The sequence below is a fragment of the Podarcis tiliguerta genome (genome assembly GCF_965153285.1).
Source record: "Podarcis tiliguerta genome assembly, chromosome: 11".
Classification (NCBI taxonomy): domain Eukaryota; kingdom Metazoa; phylum Chordata; class Lepidosauria; order Squamata; family Lacertidae; genus Podarcis; species Podarcis tiliguerta.
In genome coordinates, this window is record NC_139544.1 from 6554693 (window position 1) to 6574856 (window position 20164).

General features: G+C 43.3%; 1 protein-coding gene across 7 annotated transcripts in view; it reads left to right on the forward strand.

Annotated features, from left to right (window-relative positions):
• NTRK2 (neurotrophic receptor tyrosine kinase 2) overlaps window positions 1-20164 on the forward strand; it is a 182840-nt gene that overhangs the window by 116324 nt on the left and 46352 nt on the right. For 6 of the 7 annotated variants that reach the window (XM_083403383.1, XM_083403379.1, XM_083403381.1 and 3 more), the window contains one exon: window positions 6663-6851. In XM_083403383.1, coding sequence (XP_083259509.1) covers window positions 6663-6851 — 189 coding nt within the window. The remainder of the gene's footprint in view (window positions 1-6662; window positions 6852-20164) is intronic. The other variant, XM_083403384.1, reaches the window with a different exon arrangement.

Sequence of the window (20164 nt, forward strand, 5' to 3'; positions counted from 1 at the left end):
GGGATAGGGTAGAAAGAACTAGAGAAGACGATAAGTACTTAGGATGTGTTGCGTGCCATTTCCAGAATCAGAAGTAGAACAGGTGTAAGCAATAGGATTTTCTCCAGATGGCAGACTGCAACTTCTATCATCCCTGACCAATGGCCACATTGGCTGGGACCAATGAGGATTACATAAGAGCCCTGCTGGATCAGACCAAAGGCCCATTATCCTGTTCTCATAGTGGCCACCCAGGTGCCAGTAGGAAGCCAGTGAACAGGACCTGGGTGACACCTGGCTTGAGAGCAGTACATGTGAAAAGGATCTAGGAGTCTTGGTTGACCACAAACTTGACATGAGCCAACAGTGTGACACGGCAGCTAAAAAAGCCAATGCAATTCTGGGCTGCATCAATAGGAGTATAGCATCTAGATCAAGGAAGTAATAGTGCCACTGTATTCTGCTCTGGTCAGACCTCACCTGGAGTACTGTGTCCAGTTCTGGGCACCACAGGTCAAGAAGGACACTGACAAACTGGAACGTGTCCAGAGGAGGGCAACCAAAATGGTCAAAGGCCTGGAAACAATGCCTTATGAGGAACGGCTAAGGGAGCTGGGCATGTTTAGCCTGGAGAAGAGGAGGTTAAGGGGTGATATGATAGCCATGTTCAAATATATAAAAGGATGTCACATAGAGGAGGGAGAAAGGTTGTTTTCTGCTGCTCCAGAGAAGCGGACACGGAGCAATGGATCCAAACTACAAGAAAGAAGATTCCACCTAAACATTAGGAAGAACTTCCTGGCAGTAAGAGCTGTTGGACAGTGGAATTTGCTGCCAAGGAGTGTGGTGGAGTCTCCTTCTTTGGAGGTCTTTAAGCAGAGGCTTGACAACCATATGTCAGGAGTGCTCTGATGGTGTTTCCTGCTTGGCAGGGGGTTGGACTCGATGGCCCTTGTGGTCTCTTCCAACTCTATGATTCTGTGATTCTGTGATTCTGTGACCTGAGTGCCAGAGCACTCTTGCTACTTGCGATCCCCCCCAATTGGAACATACAGGCCTGCTGTCTCCAGCACTGGAATCTACAAAATCTGGAAGGCAGCATGTTGGCTAACTCTGAAGTAGACCCAGCTTCTATAAGACCTACTTACTCCAAACAATAAGTAAAGCTATAAATATAAAAACAACCACTGCCCAACGTATTACTCATTTTGGCAAAGAATGAAGTCTTTTATTGCTTTAATATTTCAGAGACATTGATGCAGCCTTCACAGTCTAGCTTCTTAAGTTGCCCCAGCATTTCTTGGGCAAGAGGTGGGAGCGGTAACAGCAATGGAATTCAGTCAGGCTGGGTCTCTGATATCAGATTTATTGGGTGCAATAGCAAGTGGGAAGCATGGACTTTTAGATTTTTTGAGTGGGCAAGTAAAGTACTCTGGTATTATTGCAGGACACTACAGATGGCTTCCTGGAGTGAGAGTTCTCTGTGGAAATGTAAGCCAGTGGACATTTTGTGGGGGAGTCAGGCTCTTGGGTGGGGGCAGAGGATGGTGTGGTGGCTTCTCGCACTTCCATGGTGTGTGCAGCAGGAAAAGGTTCCTCCACCAGAACGTTGACACACCTCCCAGATGGGCCAGTCGCAATCTATGCATTTTTTGAGGGGGCAGGGAGAAACCTACATAAGAAACATGGATAACTACCATATTTTTATGTCTATAAGATGCCCCCATGTATAAGACATTTTGGGGGACTCGGGTTTAAGAAAATGGGGGGAGATGTATCAGTGTAAAAGACGCCCCTAATTTTTGACATTATTTAGAGGAAGCTAGTCTTATACATGGAGAAATACGGTGCTTTTCCAAATCTCCAGGCTAGACTCTGTATTGGAAATGATTCACGTACAACTTCATGCAACTCAGAATGTACATCAGATATAAGGAGGAAGGACGGAAAAGCTAGAGCAGGAAGTATTTATCCTATGTTCTCTCTCTCCTAGGCAGATTGCTGTTTCTTATCTGTTTTTAGTTTCTGACTTTAAAAAATAAGAAGAAAAAAAATCTTAACATGAATTCAGTTGGGAACATCAAGCGGAACTCCATATGTGGTTACTATTAGCTATTAGTGACCTGCATTTCTAGCCATTTTTTTTTTTTAAATTACTTTTCCAACTTTTGGTTGTAAGCCAAAGCTGGATTTGTGAAAACAACATCAATAATAGGTGTTATCAAAAGGTTCCTTCTGCTTCTGACAAGTAATTAGCTGACCCCATTTGAACCAGATGCAGCAGAATTTCAGCATTTGGGTGGAAAATTACCCTTTGCCTCAAAGTTCACACACTGTGCGTATGGGAGAGTTGATGGAACAGTGAAAGCTACTTCCAATTCGAAGTGAGTGTTTTTAAATTCCCTTCTGAAAATTGTTTTGCATTCTTGAAACCTCACGCATACATTTGGTTGTTCAATTAAGTGTTGGCTCTATAGCATAGCCTTTGACTGTGGTGTAAATTTGGCAGTGCATTAAGGAAATGGGATGCAGCTTTTCATCTAATAGCTAGTCTGTCAGATAAGCAAGCATTAAAACAGTTTGTACGCCAGTTTACTCACATTTATCAAGGGAGCTGACAAACAAGGTATTTAAAGAGGTGTAAATTTAGCTGTCTCCTGACACACAGAGATTTGCCATCTGTTAATTACATAACAAATAGAGGACAAAAGGGGGGGAAAGTAGGCATTGCGAAATCAGAACACTTGCACTAAGCTCATTCATTGCCACAGTTTTGTCTGGAGTATTTTATTATCTTCTTTTAGGATATTAAAATATGATGCCGGTTTTTGTTTCATTGTTTTCCGTTGTGGCTGTTTGTGTGGCATTGGTGTAGGTCAGGTGAAGGTTTTCAGAGCACCATCTAATATTGGTTTGTGGGATCAGTTTCACTTGTTGTGGCCTGGGGATATGGACAGGATACTGGCAGGGCTCTGGATTATCACAGGTAACATTCAACTAAGTTAGTCAAAGATCACCACAGCCAATCACAAGCAAACAATCACACCCTAGGCCAACCCCAACCTCTCTCACCACCAAAGGAACACAAGTGAACAACACAAGCAACGCTGACACCAAACTCTACATACATTAAATATAATAGAAACACCGCCACCCGACCCCACCCCCATCCATCTTCCCTCTCTCCACCCCCCCTTTCTTTTTTCTTTTCTCCCCCTAATGCCTCAACAAATGAAACGGATTTGTAAAAATGTTACATGGGGGAAAAAATACGAGGCATTACACTTACTTCTGTAAAACAAGAAAATCCTTAATAAAATATTTTTTAAAAAACAAAAAACTAAGTTAGTTCCAGCCATGTCATTGGTTGAACTCTGAGTCTAAGTGAATCATGTCCATTAATTCTACTGATTCTACTCTGAATATAAAATATAACTAAACTGGATACTGCCTCATGTGCTGTGTGTTCTGTTGACCCTTGCCTATCACGGCTAATAAATATTAGCCAGGAAGGTTTGACCATATGAAGTGGTTGAGATGGGGGTGGGTTGATACTTCTCTTCCAAAAAAAATGGTGCAGCAGTGATCCCTTTCTCAAGAGTCCCTCCCTGGACTCTGAAATTCTAGATAGCTATGACCCACTTCCAAATGTCCAGGGCAAGAGGAGCTGAACAGTTTCAGGCTTGCTTGGATGAAGCTACCCATTTCACTCTGGCATCATGGATGGCACTGAAATGACCTTGGTCACCCTGACTGATAACCTTTATCAGGTAAGCGACAAGAGGGAGTGCAACTCTGTTGGTTCTTGATCCCGTTGTGCTTTTGATATCATTTAATAAAATGTATACATCATTTGATTGTAAAAACAAACAAACCTCAAGGCAGTTTGCAAAAGATAAGACAGTAAAATCAAGAAAAAATCACAACCCTGCGGGTGTAGGGCGGTATATAAATTTAATAAAGAATAATTAAAGAATAATGATAACTCTACTTTAAAACAGATCAGGATTACCTCAACTTTCTTTTTTCCTGATTTTGAGATTATTATAGTCAATTAAAGTAAATAAGAAGAAAAAGGAAAGAACAGAAAACAAGTTAAAAACAGATCAAGATTACCTCAGCTTTCTTAGCATCTGGGTGGGCTTGTCTAAACCAGAATGTTATTAGCAAGTGCTTAAAAGAGAACAGTGAATTGGTCCAAGTTGTTAAGGGCTTTATATGCTAATAGCAACTTGGCCCAGTAGCAAATCGGCAATGTTTCAGATCTCTTGAGCACAGGGCCTCACCTGTCAGCAATCGTTCTCCAGCATTCTGCACTAACTATAGTTTCTGGTTCAAGTGTGAGGAAAGCCCCACACAGAGTGCACTGCAGTAATACAGTCTTGAAGCAAGCAACACATGGACTGCTGTGGTAAGGCTTTCCTGGGCCAGGAATGGCCTTCCCTGTCAAATGAGCTGCTGTTGATAAGAGACACTTCTAGCCACTGAAGTCCCTTGAGCCTCCGGATACCATTAACTCTTGTATCCTCCTGTACTGACACCATGTTGCAGGACCTCCTCTTGTACCTGCAGAACTGATCCTGGAGAGTAGCATTGGGCGTCTTCTGCTCAGTTCCTTGGCATTTGTGCAGGAGACATGCTTTTTAACATCTATATGAAGATGGTCAGAACTATCACCCAGGCATTTGGAGAGTCATCAATATGCAGATGGCACCCAGCTCTGTCTCTCCTTTCATCTGATTCGGAAGAGGCTATTCAGGCACTGGATCTGGGCCTCGAATCAGTAATAACTGGAATTGGATGAGGGTCAAGAGGCTGGGGATGAATCCTGGCGAGGTGGAGGCACTGTTGATGGGTAGTTTCCAGGTCCTGGAGTTAGGTAGATGGCCTGTTCTCTGAGAGTACAGGTTAATAGCTTGGGGGTTCTTCTAGAGTTGTTGTTATTGTATGCCCTAACCCCTTAAGAGCTAATCCCATCCTGGAAGGGCCAGGTGGGGGCAGGGAGTTGCTCTGCAGAGGAGCCCCTCAGCTTTTCATATGATGGAAAGTAACAAGTAAAAGGAACTCAACATTTCGTGTAAGGTACCCATAGAAACAAGCAATTGCAAAGAAAACAAAATGCTACTCCAGTTGTCTTCGCTGAAGCAGAAAGGAGACATATTTGGCCATAAGTAGAGTCAAATTTCAGTTCCAAGTCATCTGCTGAAGTGTTCTGGCAAAAGAATGAGACTATCATGAAATTGGCGTGCTCTGGTCCATGGGGTCACGAAGAGTCGGACACGACTAAACGACTAAACAACAACGTCATGAAATTTACAAGTTTGATTGTAACAGAGTAGCATAGAGGAAGTCAGAAGATGAGGAACACCATCAAGCAGAGGCTGGAGACTTCTTTCATGTTATTTGATGGGTTTCCTGGTTCACAACAGCAGGTGATATGTTAACACGTTTTTGCAAGCTTGTTTGCATTTCTAATTAAGTGCTAAAGGTTGCGTTTTAGCTGGATGAAGTATTTTCTAAGTTGGGGTCCAAAGTAAGAGGAGGAGTTCAATGGCGTTTACTCCCACAACATTGCGCTCCAGCTTCAAGATTTCCCACTACACCCCTGGTGTAGTGGCAAGCAGCCATAGTAACTGTGGTGCAAGTCATTGCTTTTCAGGTAAAGTGAAGGGGGTAAGAACCACCGTGTTATATATAACTGAATTCAAGATGATCAGTGGATTGAATTAACTTTCTGATTTATGAATTCTGATTTATGAAAAGCCTCTAGAGTACTTTGCATTGGACGGTGATTTTACAATACAACATGGGCAAAGGGGGGGGGGGACCAGTAAAGGGATGTGTGGTCATGGCCTGGGAAGGAGGGATGACTAGTGAGAGGGTGACCTCAGTGGTTGCATTTGTCCTCCGGACCTGAGGCTCCCCATTCCCAGAGTACACAGTGCTGAGCGGGATAGCCAGACTCGGTATAAGGCAGCTCAAATCAGTGCTATCACCTCCCTCACCATGCAAGCCATTCTGGGAGAGGGTGCATTTGAGCTGCTTTGCTCCATCCATTCCATTGCATCCACATTCCATGGCTTATAAAGTCACCAGTATCTTACAAGGAGATCCGCTTAGGACCCGAGTCATCATCTATACATTTGCTGTGTTTTATTCTTTATTTATTTGTTGCATTTATACGCTCCTCATATATAGCTAAGTTTAATGTGCTGTATGAGCGGGCACTTTATTGATTTAAAAGTACAAAATGCCATCCAAATGGAAAAGAAATGAGAGTTTTAATTGGCGCAAAACAGCAGGAGAAACCGTCTTCAGAACCTTCTAAAAGTCAGCACTGCCTATACGTAATTGTCACAGTTTGCTGTGGGTCAGCTTCCAAAGTGGTAACAGGATCAGAGCCAAAGTGATGTGCAGAAGGTCAACTTCCAGAAGCAGCAGCCGTTGAGGTCGGAGGCAAGCAGCCTGGTCAATGCTAGACCTTCGGTAGGTCTGCTGCCTTGGAGGTGCAGAAGTTAAGGCACTAGGCCCCTGGGTGTCCTGGTCTAAAGCACTTTTCCCCATTCTCTGCACAAAACCTGACAGTATGCTTGGTTCTAAGCAACATAGTGAAGGCCAGAGCAATGATAGAGGGAGGGGAAAACTATGTCAAGTTACAGGGGCATCTTTGTTTCTAACTTTAGGTCCTTCTTCAGTTATCAGCAATGACGACGATTCAGCGAGTCCTCTTCATCACATCTCTAATGGAAGTAACACTCCATCTTCTTCCGAGGGCGGACCGGATGCAGTAATTATTGGAATGACAAAGATTCCCGTAATTGAAAACCCTCAGTATTTTGGGATCACAAATAGTCAACTCAAGCCCGACACGTGTAAGTACAGGTGTTTGTTTATATGTCTTTCAGTCGCTGGTTTTTCCTCTCCTGAACTATGTATGAGAACCAAACAGCAAATTAACAATGCAGTCCTAAATTTTTTCATTTTGATTATGGTGCATAATCTAATTTCGTTCAGATTGTGTGTTCAGTTGGGCTTTCTCTCATGGTGCAAGTAGGACTGCAGCCTAAATGAGCTTTTGAGGTGGGAGAAATGGGGACAGGTGGATTCCTCCAAGCATTTGAATCCATCAGGCTCTGAAGATCAAAATCTGGTACAATTTTAAATACATGTCAAGGAGGCATAAGCTAAACCTGCAAAATGCCAAAGGTCAAGTTTTAATGCAAATGTTTTGTTTCGTTTTCAGGTAAGTTCAGAGATGTTTGGATTAAATGAATGGTTTCTCTTGTATGTTTTTATTACTTTATTACATGTATATACAGTGGTGCCCCGCAAGACGAATGACTCGCAAGACGGAAAACCCGCAAGACGAAAGGGTTTTCCGTCTGCAGAGGTGCTTCGCAGGACGAATTTCCCTATGGGCTTGCTTCGCAAGACGAAAAATGACGAAAAAATTCAAATTTTTTTTTTGCTCCAAAACCCCTTATTTTGAATCGCTAAGCTGCTAAAAGCATTTTAGCAGCAAAACCGCTAATCCCCCACCCCTTAAAAAGCCGTTTTTAGCCCTTAAATCACCAATAGTGCTAATAGCGCTACTCCGTCAATGGGCTGGCTTCGCAAGACGAAAAAACCGCAAGACGAAAAGACCCGCGGAATGGATTCTTTTCGTCTTGCGAGGCACCACTGTACCACCTTTATCTTCCAAGGAACTTAAGGTGGTATACCTGGTTCTCCTCCTTCCCAGTCCACCCCACAAGAACCCTATGAGGTAGATTAGACTAAGAGATGGTGACATACTGAGCTTCCTGGCTGAGTGGGGATTTGAACCCTGGTCTCCCAGTCCATAGTCCAACACTCTAACCATTGTGCCACAGTGGCCAAGGCAAATACACTAATACACTTTCTGTTGATTATTGGAGCAATATATAAAAAGCAGAATGAGGCCGTAGATTGTATCATCATCAATAATAATAATTTGTTATTGATACCCCACCCATCTGGCTGGGTTTCCCCAACCACTCTGGGCGGCTTCCAACAAAATAGTAAAATACAATAGTCTATTAAACATTAAAAGCTTCCCTAAACAGGGCTGCCTTCAGATGTCTTCTAAAAGTCTCGTAGTTGTTTTTCCCTTTGACATCTGATGGGAGGGCGTTCCACAGGGCGGGTGCCACTACCAAGAAGGCCCTCTGCCTGGTTCCCTGTAACTTGGATTCTCGCAGTGAGGGAACCACCAGAAGGCCCTTGGCACTGGACCTCAGTGTCTGGGCAGAGCAATGGGGGTGGAGACGCTCCTTCTACATAACAGTAGATTACTGTTATGAGAATCATTTTAATTCCCCCCATTATTAGTTGCACCCCCCTATTATTAGTTGCTCCCCCCTATTATCAGTGCTCCCAACAGTGGCAACAAACTCAAGATTCCAGCCTATTCTCTTCAAAAAAACAACTTTTTAAATTTAAAATTAAAATAGCTAGCAGGCTGAGTTGGTAAGGAAGAGCTCAAAGTTGACCTCTTGGCTTCCATGGTAATCTTAGCCTGTCAAGAGCAGGCTTGTTCTATACAGTGGAACCTTGGTTCTCGAACGGCTTAGTTAATGAAAAAACCAGCTCCCGAATGCCGAAAACCCAGAAGTAAGTGTTCCAGTTTTCAAACGTTTTGAGTGCAAGAAGCTCCTGCAGCCAACTGGAAACCGCGCCTTGGTTTTTGAATGTTTCGGAAGTTGAATTGACTTCCGGAATGGATTATGTTTGAGAACCAAGGTACCACTGTACATCCCAACCCTCTAGCTTCAAAAGTTTGAATGAATGATTGTTGAACCAGCAGAGAATTTGAGATTTGGTCCCAGTACTGGAAACCTTAAACATTACATGATTCAGAATGGCCCTCTGCTCCTTTTCAAGTCTGCAGAGTGCTCCTACCCCCATTCATTCTATACCTGGAGTGTTTTAACTTGTCTCTCTTTTAAATATCCCTGTAAACCTCTATCTCATGTATGGTGGTTTTTTCATTTCCAGTCTGCACACATTGCTGGGCTCTGTCCCTTTTGGTTTATCCTTCAGATTAAACGGTCTCCTTGAGATTTTTCTATGGGCTGGTGAACAAGATCAAGAATGTCTACCTGGTTTCCCTGTATTACCTGTTTGTAGATGGAAAGAGTAGCAATTGAAGTCACAGACTCACAGGGAGGCTCTGAATATGGAAAGGCAATTTTTGATATGAGGTCATTGTGTGCAAAAGCTTTGGGGTGTGAGGAGCCGCATTTCACCTTGGAATGACCTATAATTTCCAATTATAACTGCTAGAATGGCATTGGAGTGAAGTAATCTGCAGGTGCTAGGATGGGTGGCAGTGTTTTAATTTTTTAAAGATTACACTCTCACTCTTGAAGACCCCATAAGATTGAAAGCAGCTTACACAGGGCCCTGAGTTTGTTTTACAAATTCTGGCGAGAGATGCGATATCCCCTTATCGTCCTTTTGCCCTTTCGTTGATAATGTTACTGCTGACTGATGCCTTGGCTGCTAATATTTCAAAATTGAAATGGGGCGTGGGGGAGAAAGCGTTGGAAATCTTTCACAAATAGACTCACCAGGGAATGGCCATTAATATTACACAAAAATAGCCATAAAATATACCTGAAGGTAATTTAATTGAGCCCACCACATTGAAGTAAGGTCTCTTAATATGTTAAATATAAATGGCTCAAGCAACAGAACTGGATCATGTACTGTGGAAGAAGAACCTTTGTCCAGGGAAAGGTTACTGGCAGCTAACATGAACTAAAGGAACTAAGGTTGCATACACACAATAACTATAAAGCACGTTCAAAGCACATTTCTCCCCTCAAAGAACTCTGGGCACTGTAGTTTACTCCTCACAGAGTTATAATTCCCAGCAACCCTTAACAAACTACAGGGCCCAGAATTCTTTGGGGGAAAGAATGTACTTCATTTTCCTGTCACCTAAACCAAAGCAAGCCAAAAATTGGGAATTGGGGGTGGGTTTAAAGGGGCAAATTATATCATTAAGGGAGAAGAATTGCAAAGGGATTCTGATCCTCAAAGACTACACTATGGGTAGACAAACTAAGGGCTGGATCCGGCCCAATCGCCTTCTAAATCCAGCCTGCAGACGGTCCAGGAATCAGCATGTTTTTACATGAGTAGAATGTGTCCTTTTATTTAAAATGCATCTCTGGGTTATTTGTGGGGCATAGGAATTTGTTCATTCCCCCCCCCCCAAAAAAATAGTCCAGCCTCCCACAAGATCTGAGGGGCAGTGGACTGGCCCCCTGCTGAAAATGTTTGCTGAACCCTGGACTACACGGCCATTAGAAATTGTTGTGTTGGGTTGGCCAAAGGACTATCTCGTTCAGCATCCAGTTTCCAGCCAGACTGGCCTCCCAACTCTTCATGTGATATATTGCCTGTACAAGTTTTGAGCCCAGCACAATTCATTTAACTGATCCCGCTGCATAATTCCTTTGTCCAACATGCAGCGGATATCACCAAACACCTGCTATTTCTCTGCAGACTCCTTGTTGCTTTAGTTTGCTTCCAAATGGAGTGAACTCTCCCACTCTTTGAAGCCTGTTCTGACAATTTGCCTTTCTTGATCCGTGCTCAAAAGAAAGGTGAAATATAACTTCTTACTGCCATTACTGTTGGGACAAACCAAGCAGTATAGCTCAATACTTAATGCAGAAAAGGACGAAATTATTTGCAAGTGTTTGAACTATCTGCCAGAAATGTGAGGCTTAGTTTAGTACACACACACAACAAACATACACATATAAAATAGCTTGTGGTCAAAAAGTTTTTTTCAGAACCTACCTTCACCCCACCCTAAGCACAGCTGGCTATGAAATAGGTTTCATTTCAAATCAGTTGGTTCCAAGTTTTTCCTTTGGCTGGCTTCTACCATTTTAAATCAAGAGCTGAGTTACTGTTAATTTTCATTGACTTCTTATCTATTCCCAAGAAAATTTCAAAGTATTGAGATCACTGGTGCCAGCTCATCCAAGTGCTATTAGCTCCAGTGTCGCAAGAAGTCCTGCTCTTTGAGTAGAACCAAGTGCTAAATGTGCACCATCAGAGCACTCCTGACATATGGTTGTCAAGCCTCTGCTTAAAGACCTCCAAAGAAGGAGACTCCACCACACTCCTTGGCAGCAAATTCCACTGTCAAACAGCTCTTACTGTCAGGAAGTTCTTCCTAATGTTTAGGTGGAATCTTCTTTCTTGTAGTTTGGATCCATTGCTCCATGTCCGCTTCTCTGGAGCAGCAGAAAACAACCTTTCTCCCTCCTCTATGTGACATCCTTTTATATATTTGAACATGGCTATCATATCACCCCTTAACCTCCTCTTCTCCAGGCTAGACATGCCCAGCTCCCTTAGCCGTTCCTCACAAGGCATTGTTTCCAGGCCTTTGACCATTTTGGTTGCCCTCCTCTGGACACGTTCCAGTTTGTCAGTGTCCTTCTTGAACTGTGGTGCCTTGACTTCATCCTTGAAGGCACACTCCATTGCCTCTCGAGTCAAACAGGTGCCAACAACTGCTTCCTCCTGTTGGCACATGGGAGTCCCTTTCACCCATTCAGCTGAACATGTGGGTGTTGTTTGTATGCCTTGAGGCACACAAAGGCATTACTGGCAGGAGCAGCAAGTTCAGTCATATTCCCCTTATGTACTCAGTGATGCTGTGGAGGAATGAGGGAACACAGCTATTATGTTAGCCATTGCAATACCTGTCTGGAACCAGCAGCAAGGAACCATTTTCAGCCAAAGGCCACATTTCCACATTAGAGCATAGCCAATTTAGCATACCCGCCAACATTTCTCTGTTGAAAAGAGGAACATCCCATCCCATAGCAGTTGTACTAGTAGTAATTTTATTTTTTATTGGCCACCCATCTGACTGGGTTGCCACAGCTTCCAACATATATAAAAACATAATAAAACATTAAACATTTTTTTAAAAACTTCCCTACAGAGGGCTACCTTCAGATGTCTTCTAAAAGATGAATAGTTACTTTTCTCCTTGGCTTTGGGGGTCGCATAACTCCATAACCTCCCGTTTCTCCAATGAAAATAAGGACATCCTAAGGAAACATGGGTGGCTCTGTAGTCTAAACCACTGAACCTAGGGCTTGCCGATCAGAAGGTCGGCAGTTCGAATCCCCGCGACGGGATGAGCTCCCATTGCTCGGTCCCAGCTCCTGCCAACCTAGCAGTTCGAAAGCACGTCAAGTGCAAGTCGATAAATACGTACCGCTCCAGCAGGAAGGTAAATGGCGTTTCCATGCGTTGCTCTGGTTTAGCCAGAAGAGGCTTAGTCATGCTGGCCACATGACCTGGAAAAACTGTGTGCAGACAAACATCGGCTCCCTTGGCCAGTAAGGCGAGATGAGCACTGTAACCCCAGAGTCGTTCATGACTAGACTTAACTGTCAGGGGTCCTTTACCTTTTTAAGGAAAAGTGGGACATTCAGGGATCAAGTCTGAAGCTGGGATGACTTCTGCAAATTCGGGACCGTCCCTGGAAAATGAGGACTGGAGGGTCCAATTTAGCCCCATCTTCACTACATGCCAAGAGACTCCTGTATTAAGAGACTCCTGTTCCTTTCCCAGATCTACTGTTCACAGAATTGATTGACAATCAGTTCCTCTCTGCAGGGAACTCTAAGAATCATATGTCTCTGGTAGGAATTGGGGTCTCCTAACAGTTCTCAGCACCTTTAACAAATTGCACTTCCCAAGATTTTTGAGGGGAAGCTATGACTGTTTAAAGTGGTATGACTCTGGTTTTAATGTATTGGGCAGATGTGAAGATTCCTGTGCCTGGTTGCACTTTGTGCTTTGGGTCCACACGAACCAGTTTTCTTGTGCAAAAGAGCATCTTTGGAATGCGTTCAGTGCAATGCATAAATGTTAAAAGATCAAACTATTCTACCATCAGTAAATACAACTTGAGTGCTTCGGCCATTTGTAATTTTATCTGAACAACCAATGTTAGCCCAAAGGATAACAGCAGGCTGTGGTGGGGGAGGGGGGAATCCATTTAATCTTCAACTTAATGTATTCATTTGTATAATTTTTAGTTTTGCCTTTCAAATCTCTCATAAATCTTTTGGTAAGAAGACGAGCACATAGTTAGAATTATTCATAAATCAATCAAACATCTCTTTGCTTCAATTCATTATCAAGTGATCATGTCATTAATTACTTGCATTACGTTCCTTGCCTCCGGCAAGTTTGTCAGAAATTAGCTTGAGGGAAAAGCAATTGTTGATTCAACGACCTTGTTACTGACAAGCTAGCATGCAGTAAAAATAAGAATGCCATTGCTCCTAATGAATCGTTTCTGCAGTGTTAGTCAGATACAGAACAATGCATAGCCTATTAAAATATAAAATCCACTTTAGGGCAATATACAGTCATAAAATAGTAAGCAAGCTTTTCAGTTCTGCAGAACTGTTAACCAGGCGGGATGATAAGCAAGATTGGGTGGGAGGAAGTGGAGGGGGCTGGTGAAGTTCTTTGCTTCCCAAGTCTGCAGTTAGAGCAGTCTTCAGCTGGAATGCACCAATCTATTGGACCTAACTGGATTAAGCCTCTCACAGTGCAAAGCCTGATTATAACTTGCATCCAAGTCTATTTCCCTACATTTGAGAATATAAAATCTAGCCATGACTACTTCGTTGTTCTTTCTCAAGCTATAATTAGAATATGCTATTCCCTTGGAAGGCAGAGAACAAAAACAAAAAAACGATATGGTAGTCTTTAAAGCTGGAAGTTCCTTTTTAGGTGGTAAGTCAGGGTCTTTTTTAGATAGCATTGCCTAGTAGTTGGAGGGCATGAAGCCCTCAGAGGTCATGTTTTATCTTCAGGGGAAGTCACTGGATTGCAGCTCCAAGGGAAATCACTATGCCAGTTAATAGGTAAAGATAAAGGTACCCCTGGCCGTTAGGTCCAGTTGTGGATGACTCTGAGGTTGCAGCGCTCATCTCGCTCTATAGGCCAAGGGAGCCGGCGTTTGTCTGCAGACAGCTTCCGGGTCATGTGGCCAGCATAACTAAGCCGCTTCTGGCGAACCAGAGCAGCGCACGGAAACGCTGTTTACCTTCCCTTCCGGAGCAGTACCTATTTATCTACTTGCACTTTTATGTGCTTTCGAACTGCTAGGTTGGCAGGAGCTGGGACCGAGCAACGGGAGCTCACCCCATTGCGGGGATTCGAACCACCGACCTTCTGATCGGCAAGCCCTAGGCTCTGTGGTTTAGACCACAACGCCACCCACATTCCTGCACCAGTTAATACATCAGAATAATTCGCACACTGAGGTCATATTCCTACAAACAGTTACTTTACCCTTTATCTACGGACAATACAGCACAACAGCAGTACATGACTGCTGCATCCAACTCTGATGTTTCCCTTTGGAGCTTTTAAAGAGACAGAAACATTGTCTTTGGGGAGGAAATACACACATACTTTTAATCAACTGAGGTCCAATGCATGCATTTACAACACACATTTAGTAGCTAAAAAACCCTTCCGTGGCATCAGTGAAAATTTCTGCCAGGAAGCTGCAGCTCTGTCCATGAAGGTGACGCGCCAGATGAACTTGAGCTCCAAGCCTTGGGATGTGTACTCCAACAAGATCTGGAGGCCACGGCTTCCTCATCCCTGCCTTAGGCACTCGCTTCCGATTCTCCCCAAGGACAGGCTGTTAACCCTCACACCATGTCTGAACTAGCTCCAGCCTTGACAAAAGCCAGCATGCCACAAGGTGTGTGTATATGAATGGCAAGGTGCAGACAGTGTAAAGCAAGGCCTATGCAGGTTTTGATTCTGAGCACTCCACCCCAGTTCTTTGGGCTCCGAGTCCTCTTTAAAGCCATAAGAGTGCCAACGTTAACTCTCTGATGCCAGCCTACCTTAGAAGTACAGGTAAAGTGGATTTTTGGAGTGTTTTCTTAGACGGATGAAGTATTATGCTTAAAATGTCACTTGCTTCTCATTTGCTTAGGCGCTGACCAAGAAAACCCAGATATGCCACATTCCCCTTTTAGATACAAAACAGGGAAGGGAACCTAGAAAAGAGTGGCGAGAAAGATGAGAGAGGCAGCCCCGTGCCTGCTTGTCTTTGGCTGTTTAATACGCTGATGTCATAAATTAAAACAATATTTTGCAGCTGTGCCATGCCACATCTTAGGCAATTAAAGCTATTAAATAGATTCCAGCCTTACACCCTTTGACAGAATATCTGCAGAATATGGGTTAAAGCACCGAAGGCATTTGGGAGTGTTACCATCTCTGTTGATATATTTCCTGGCTGGTGTTAACAACATCCATGCTTAATGATGACAGATCTTTTTAGCTGGCTTTCAACAGGAGGTAATGTACTCACATTATAAGTTTTCTTCTTCCTGGCACTTCTCTCAGAGACTCCCAGGCAGGTTAGGAAGTGAATCTGCCTCCAATTTTGCAACAACAACAAAAAGCCACGGAAGATGGGTGGATGATGATAAGAGTTGAACTGGGGGAAAGGTTTGGGTGAAAATCGAATAATAATGCTTTTCAACATGTCCAGAGTTGCCATTCAGAGCTTTCAGAGATTACGGAGCCCTTTAGAGACGTGCTTCCAGTACCAGCTAAGCAAGGGGGAGATTTGATTCAGTTTGCATTTAAAGGTGAATGAACCTAATTCACACTCACTGAAATAGTGTATGACCTAAAATTCAGCCATCTTTCAAAATTCACACTTTAATTTTGTAGTGCAGTTCTTTAGCTACATAACATGTGCAAAAGTGAATATACTAAAGGATACATATACATTAGTTAGATACATATATATTAGATACATATATATTAGTTAGAATAACATACAAAAATGCATTACATTAGGTGAATATTGAGGAACATTTCATATAAAAATGTCTCTAGTAGGAGAAATTTGCACAAGAACACTAATGAATTTTCATGAGATTTTAAAAAATAAATAAATCACAAAGTGATGCGGAAGTGATGCGGAAATATTGAGAACTGAACTTGACTGGGAAAAGGAGAAAATGAAATAAACCAAAACTGATCTCTCTCTCTCTCTCTCTCTCTCTCTCTCTCTCTCTCTCTCTCACACACACACACACACACACACAGGACCCTAAGGCTGGAATCCTGTGCACTTACATGGGTGTAAATCCTATTAAAATAAGGAAGGCTTAGCTTTAAGTAATGCTTAACAGGCTCAGTTAACATGGACAGGGCAGAACTTGATGACAACCCAGAGAAGGTGAACAAACGGGGGTTGCATTTTCCAGATCTACAGTGGTACCTCGGGTTAAGTACTTAATTCGTTCCGGAGGTCCGTTCTTACCCTGAAACTGTTCTTAACCTGAGGTACCACTTTAGCTAATGGGGCCTCCTGCTGCTGCCGTGCTGCCGGAGCACGATTTCTGTTCTCATCCTGAAGCAGAGTTCTTAACCTGAGGTACTATTTCTGGGTTAGCGGAGTCTGTAACCTGAAGCATCTGTAACCCGAGGTACCACTGTATAAGGCAAATGCAAAGCCTACCATGCTTAGAATGCCACATTCCAGTCTCCGCACATGTGCACAAGAAATTTGAAAGAGATTTTGTGCCCTGTATGGTTTTCATTCTAAAGGTAATAGCCGCTTTGGTGATGGTGACTTTCAAACAGGGCCACAGCTCAACAAGACGTGTTTCTTAAAGCCTCCCCATGTCATGGCCCAAACCAAATTGTCCCATCCCCTGGTGGCTGATTTTGGAGGCATCTCAAACATCACTTTTAGTCTGGCCCTAAATAAACAAACACAAAGCACACAGGGGTTTATGGCGCCCAATAACGTAGGGTCAAGGCTGTATTAACATCCCTTCCACAGATGCAGAGTAATGGACAGTCCCTTGCTGAATTTGAGGTGGCTGGCAGAGCCGCTAAGCAACTCTTTTTCGAAGCACATGTGTGGTTTCTTAGGGAGCCGCTCCCCTAGGCTACTCAAGATGAATGAATATAAATTAATTTAACAGTACCTAAAATGCTTAAGTGGGAAAGTGGGAAGAAATCTGATTAATATTACAAATTAACTGCGATCTGGAGACTTTCTTTTCTTAGGAACTGGAGCAGCTAAGTCATACTGTTGCCTCTTTTACCTAGAGGAGAGCGTACGGCTATCTTCATTTGACTATCTCAACACCTGCCAGCCTCAAAACTTGCCTTACGTTTTTAGCACATTCCACAAAAACTAAATTCTGTTGTATGCTAGGCGCCAGGTATGGTTTCTTAATGACAACTATCAACTCTTTTCAAATATCAAATATTAAAATCAAATAGAAAATATTGCCATATTTCAAATACTGATGCCGAATATCCATCTCAAATTAATTGTCAACATTTCATACCATTTGTATCCACAGTGACTGCATTTTTATTATTTGTTTCATTATATTCCATCTGCTGCTCAAAACTGTGTGTACAGAAGCTATCCCCAGATATCCTATCCAGGCATTGACCAGACTCAGACCTGATTAGCAAATTTGGGGCTTCATGTGTCTTTAGATTAGGGTTGGGGAACCTGTTTCCCGCTAGATGTTGTTAAACTACAACTCACATCTTCCATGACCATTGATCATGCTTGCTGGAGCTGATGGGAGTTGTAGTTAAACAATATGGGGGGGGGGGATAGGTCCCTCATCACTTTGTAGAAAACTTTGCACTGTTTCACATCAAGATCAAGTGGTGATCTGCTGTGTCAATAATTCAGTCCATGTAAAACTTTCATATCACCCAACATTTTGATAAGCCTGATGCTTTTTGGTGTTGTCAGTTCATCCATTCTGGCTGTTTAAATCCTCAATAGTTCCAAGCATTGAGCTTTAAATGGCAAATATATACTGTATTTTTCAGTGCATAAAACTAGCCCCCCCCCAAAAAATGTCAAAAATCAGTGGTCATCTTATACACGGATAGTACCAAGGGTGGACTGGTGATTGGTTGTTGCCCCCAAAATAGGGGGCGTCTTATACATGGGGGCGTCTTATAGAAGGAACAATATGGTATATAGTAAAGCAATAAATTTAAATTACATAATCAGTGGATAGGAAATCAATAAGGCAATGCATGTGGTAAACCAACCCTTAAAAAGGTTGTAATTGACAACAATTGTTTGTAGCAGAAGGGACGTATTTTGTAAAGACAGCAGGGCTATTGAAAGTAAACAAGGATATAGATTATCAGCAATATGTCAGTGGAGGAAAGCTTACTTATTGCTTACCTAAGAGACCAGGATTCATGCAGGGCATTCCAACATGACTGTTAATGGAAGATACAATGTAGGAGCTACCTGAAAAGGCTTATTTGTGATGCCATCTAATGCTCTATGACAGGCATGTCCAACTCCCAAGAGACTGTAATCTATTCCCACTATAAAAAACTGGCAGTGATCTACCCATTGGATTGACCAAAGTTGGTGAGCTTTTTTTTAGGGAGCCAGAGTTGCAGAGCTTTTTGGGGGGGGAGAGGGGGGGTAAATAGCTGAGAGTCCAAAGATTGACCAGGATCGACCACGGACACCCCACAATCAACCAGTAGGCTTAAGGGTTCTTGATTAATCAGAGGTGCCAGCTCAGTTTTCAGGTCTAGCTTCCGAACCTGTGGCTGTGGGACACCTAGAGGGGCACACAGTCTTTTGGAAAGGGATAGGATTATAAACCACATGGGACCATTTGCCAAAACCTTAGTGGAGCACATGTACAACCGTTTCCCACTTACCCACATTAGATTGGTTTGCACGGTGCTTTTCCAGCTGACCACTATGGGTGGTTTAAGAAGGGCCTGAAGATGTCTAGTTAAAAAAAAAAAAGTACTTTTGATATCGTGTTGTAATCTATCGATTCCTGCATGCGCCATTCACAGCATGGGACCAGTGACTAGGATGTTAGACATAGACTAAGGTGGAGCTATGATTTTCCCAGTAGTGATGTATGGAAGTGAGAGCTGGACCATAAAGAAGGCTGATTGCTGAAGAATTGATGCTTTTGAATTCTGGTGCTGGAGGAGACTCTTGAGAGCCCCATGGACTGCAAGAAGATCCAACCTCTCCATTCTGAAGGAAATCAGCCCTGAGTGCTGACTGGAAGGACAGATCCTGAAGCTGAGGATCCAATACTTTGGCCACCTCATGAGAGAGAAGACTCCCTGGAAAAGACCCTGATGTTGGGAAAGATGGAGGGCACAAGGAGAAGGGAACGACAGAGGACGAGATGGGTAGACAGTGTTCTCGAAGCTACAAACATGAATCTGACCAAACTGCGGGTGGCAGTGGAAGGCAAGAGTGCCTGGCGTGCTCTGGTCCATGGGGTCACGAAGAGTCGGACACGACTGAACGACTAAACAACAACAAAATGACAGGAACATGCCAAGTTCCCTGATGTTGGGAAAGATGGAGGGCACAAGGAGAAGGGGACGACAGAGGACGAGATGGTGGGACAGTGTTCTCGAAGCTACCAGCATGAGTTTGACCAAACATAGGGAGGCAGTGGAAGACAGTAGTGCCTGGCATGCTCTAGTCCATGGGGTCACGAAGAGTCGGACACGACTAAACGACTAAACAACATGAAGGTGGAGCAGGTTCAAATCCCTGAATGCCCACAAAGGTTACTGGGTGACCTTGCAATAATCACTATCTTAGCATTGTGAAGATTAAAGATGGCAGGGGAGGGATGGGATTCTGTCCTGAACTCCTCGTAGGAAGAGCAAAATAAAAATATGTCATGAAATAAATAACTGCATGCACAAATATTTGCATACTAAGCTATAGAACTGAAGCCAAGAGGCAGGTTGAGGAGCAAGAGAAGGCAGAGTAGATTTAGAACAGTTGTGGGGAGGCTTCAAAATGTTGGAGAATATTATCCTATGGTCAAGCTCATTAGGGTAGCTGAATAAATCAGAGCTGAATAAAAGTGATTGTCCTTTATCTGCGCATGCCCTTATTCAGCAAAGTCCTGCATCTGCCGGAAGATTGGACTCATGCCCTTCTGTGAATACCAAACAGCCTTGGATGCTTGCCTCGTGCCCACTTTTTTCAGGACCAGTGGGCTGTGAGGAGGGGGCAACCGTGGTTACAAATACTTGTGATTGTTTCTCCCTCCTTTCAGATGTATCG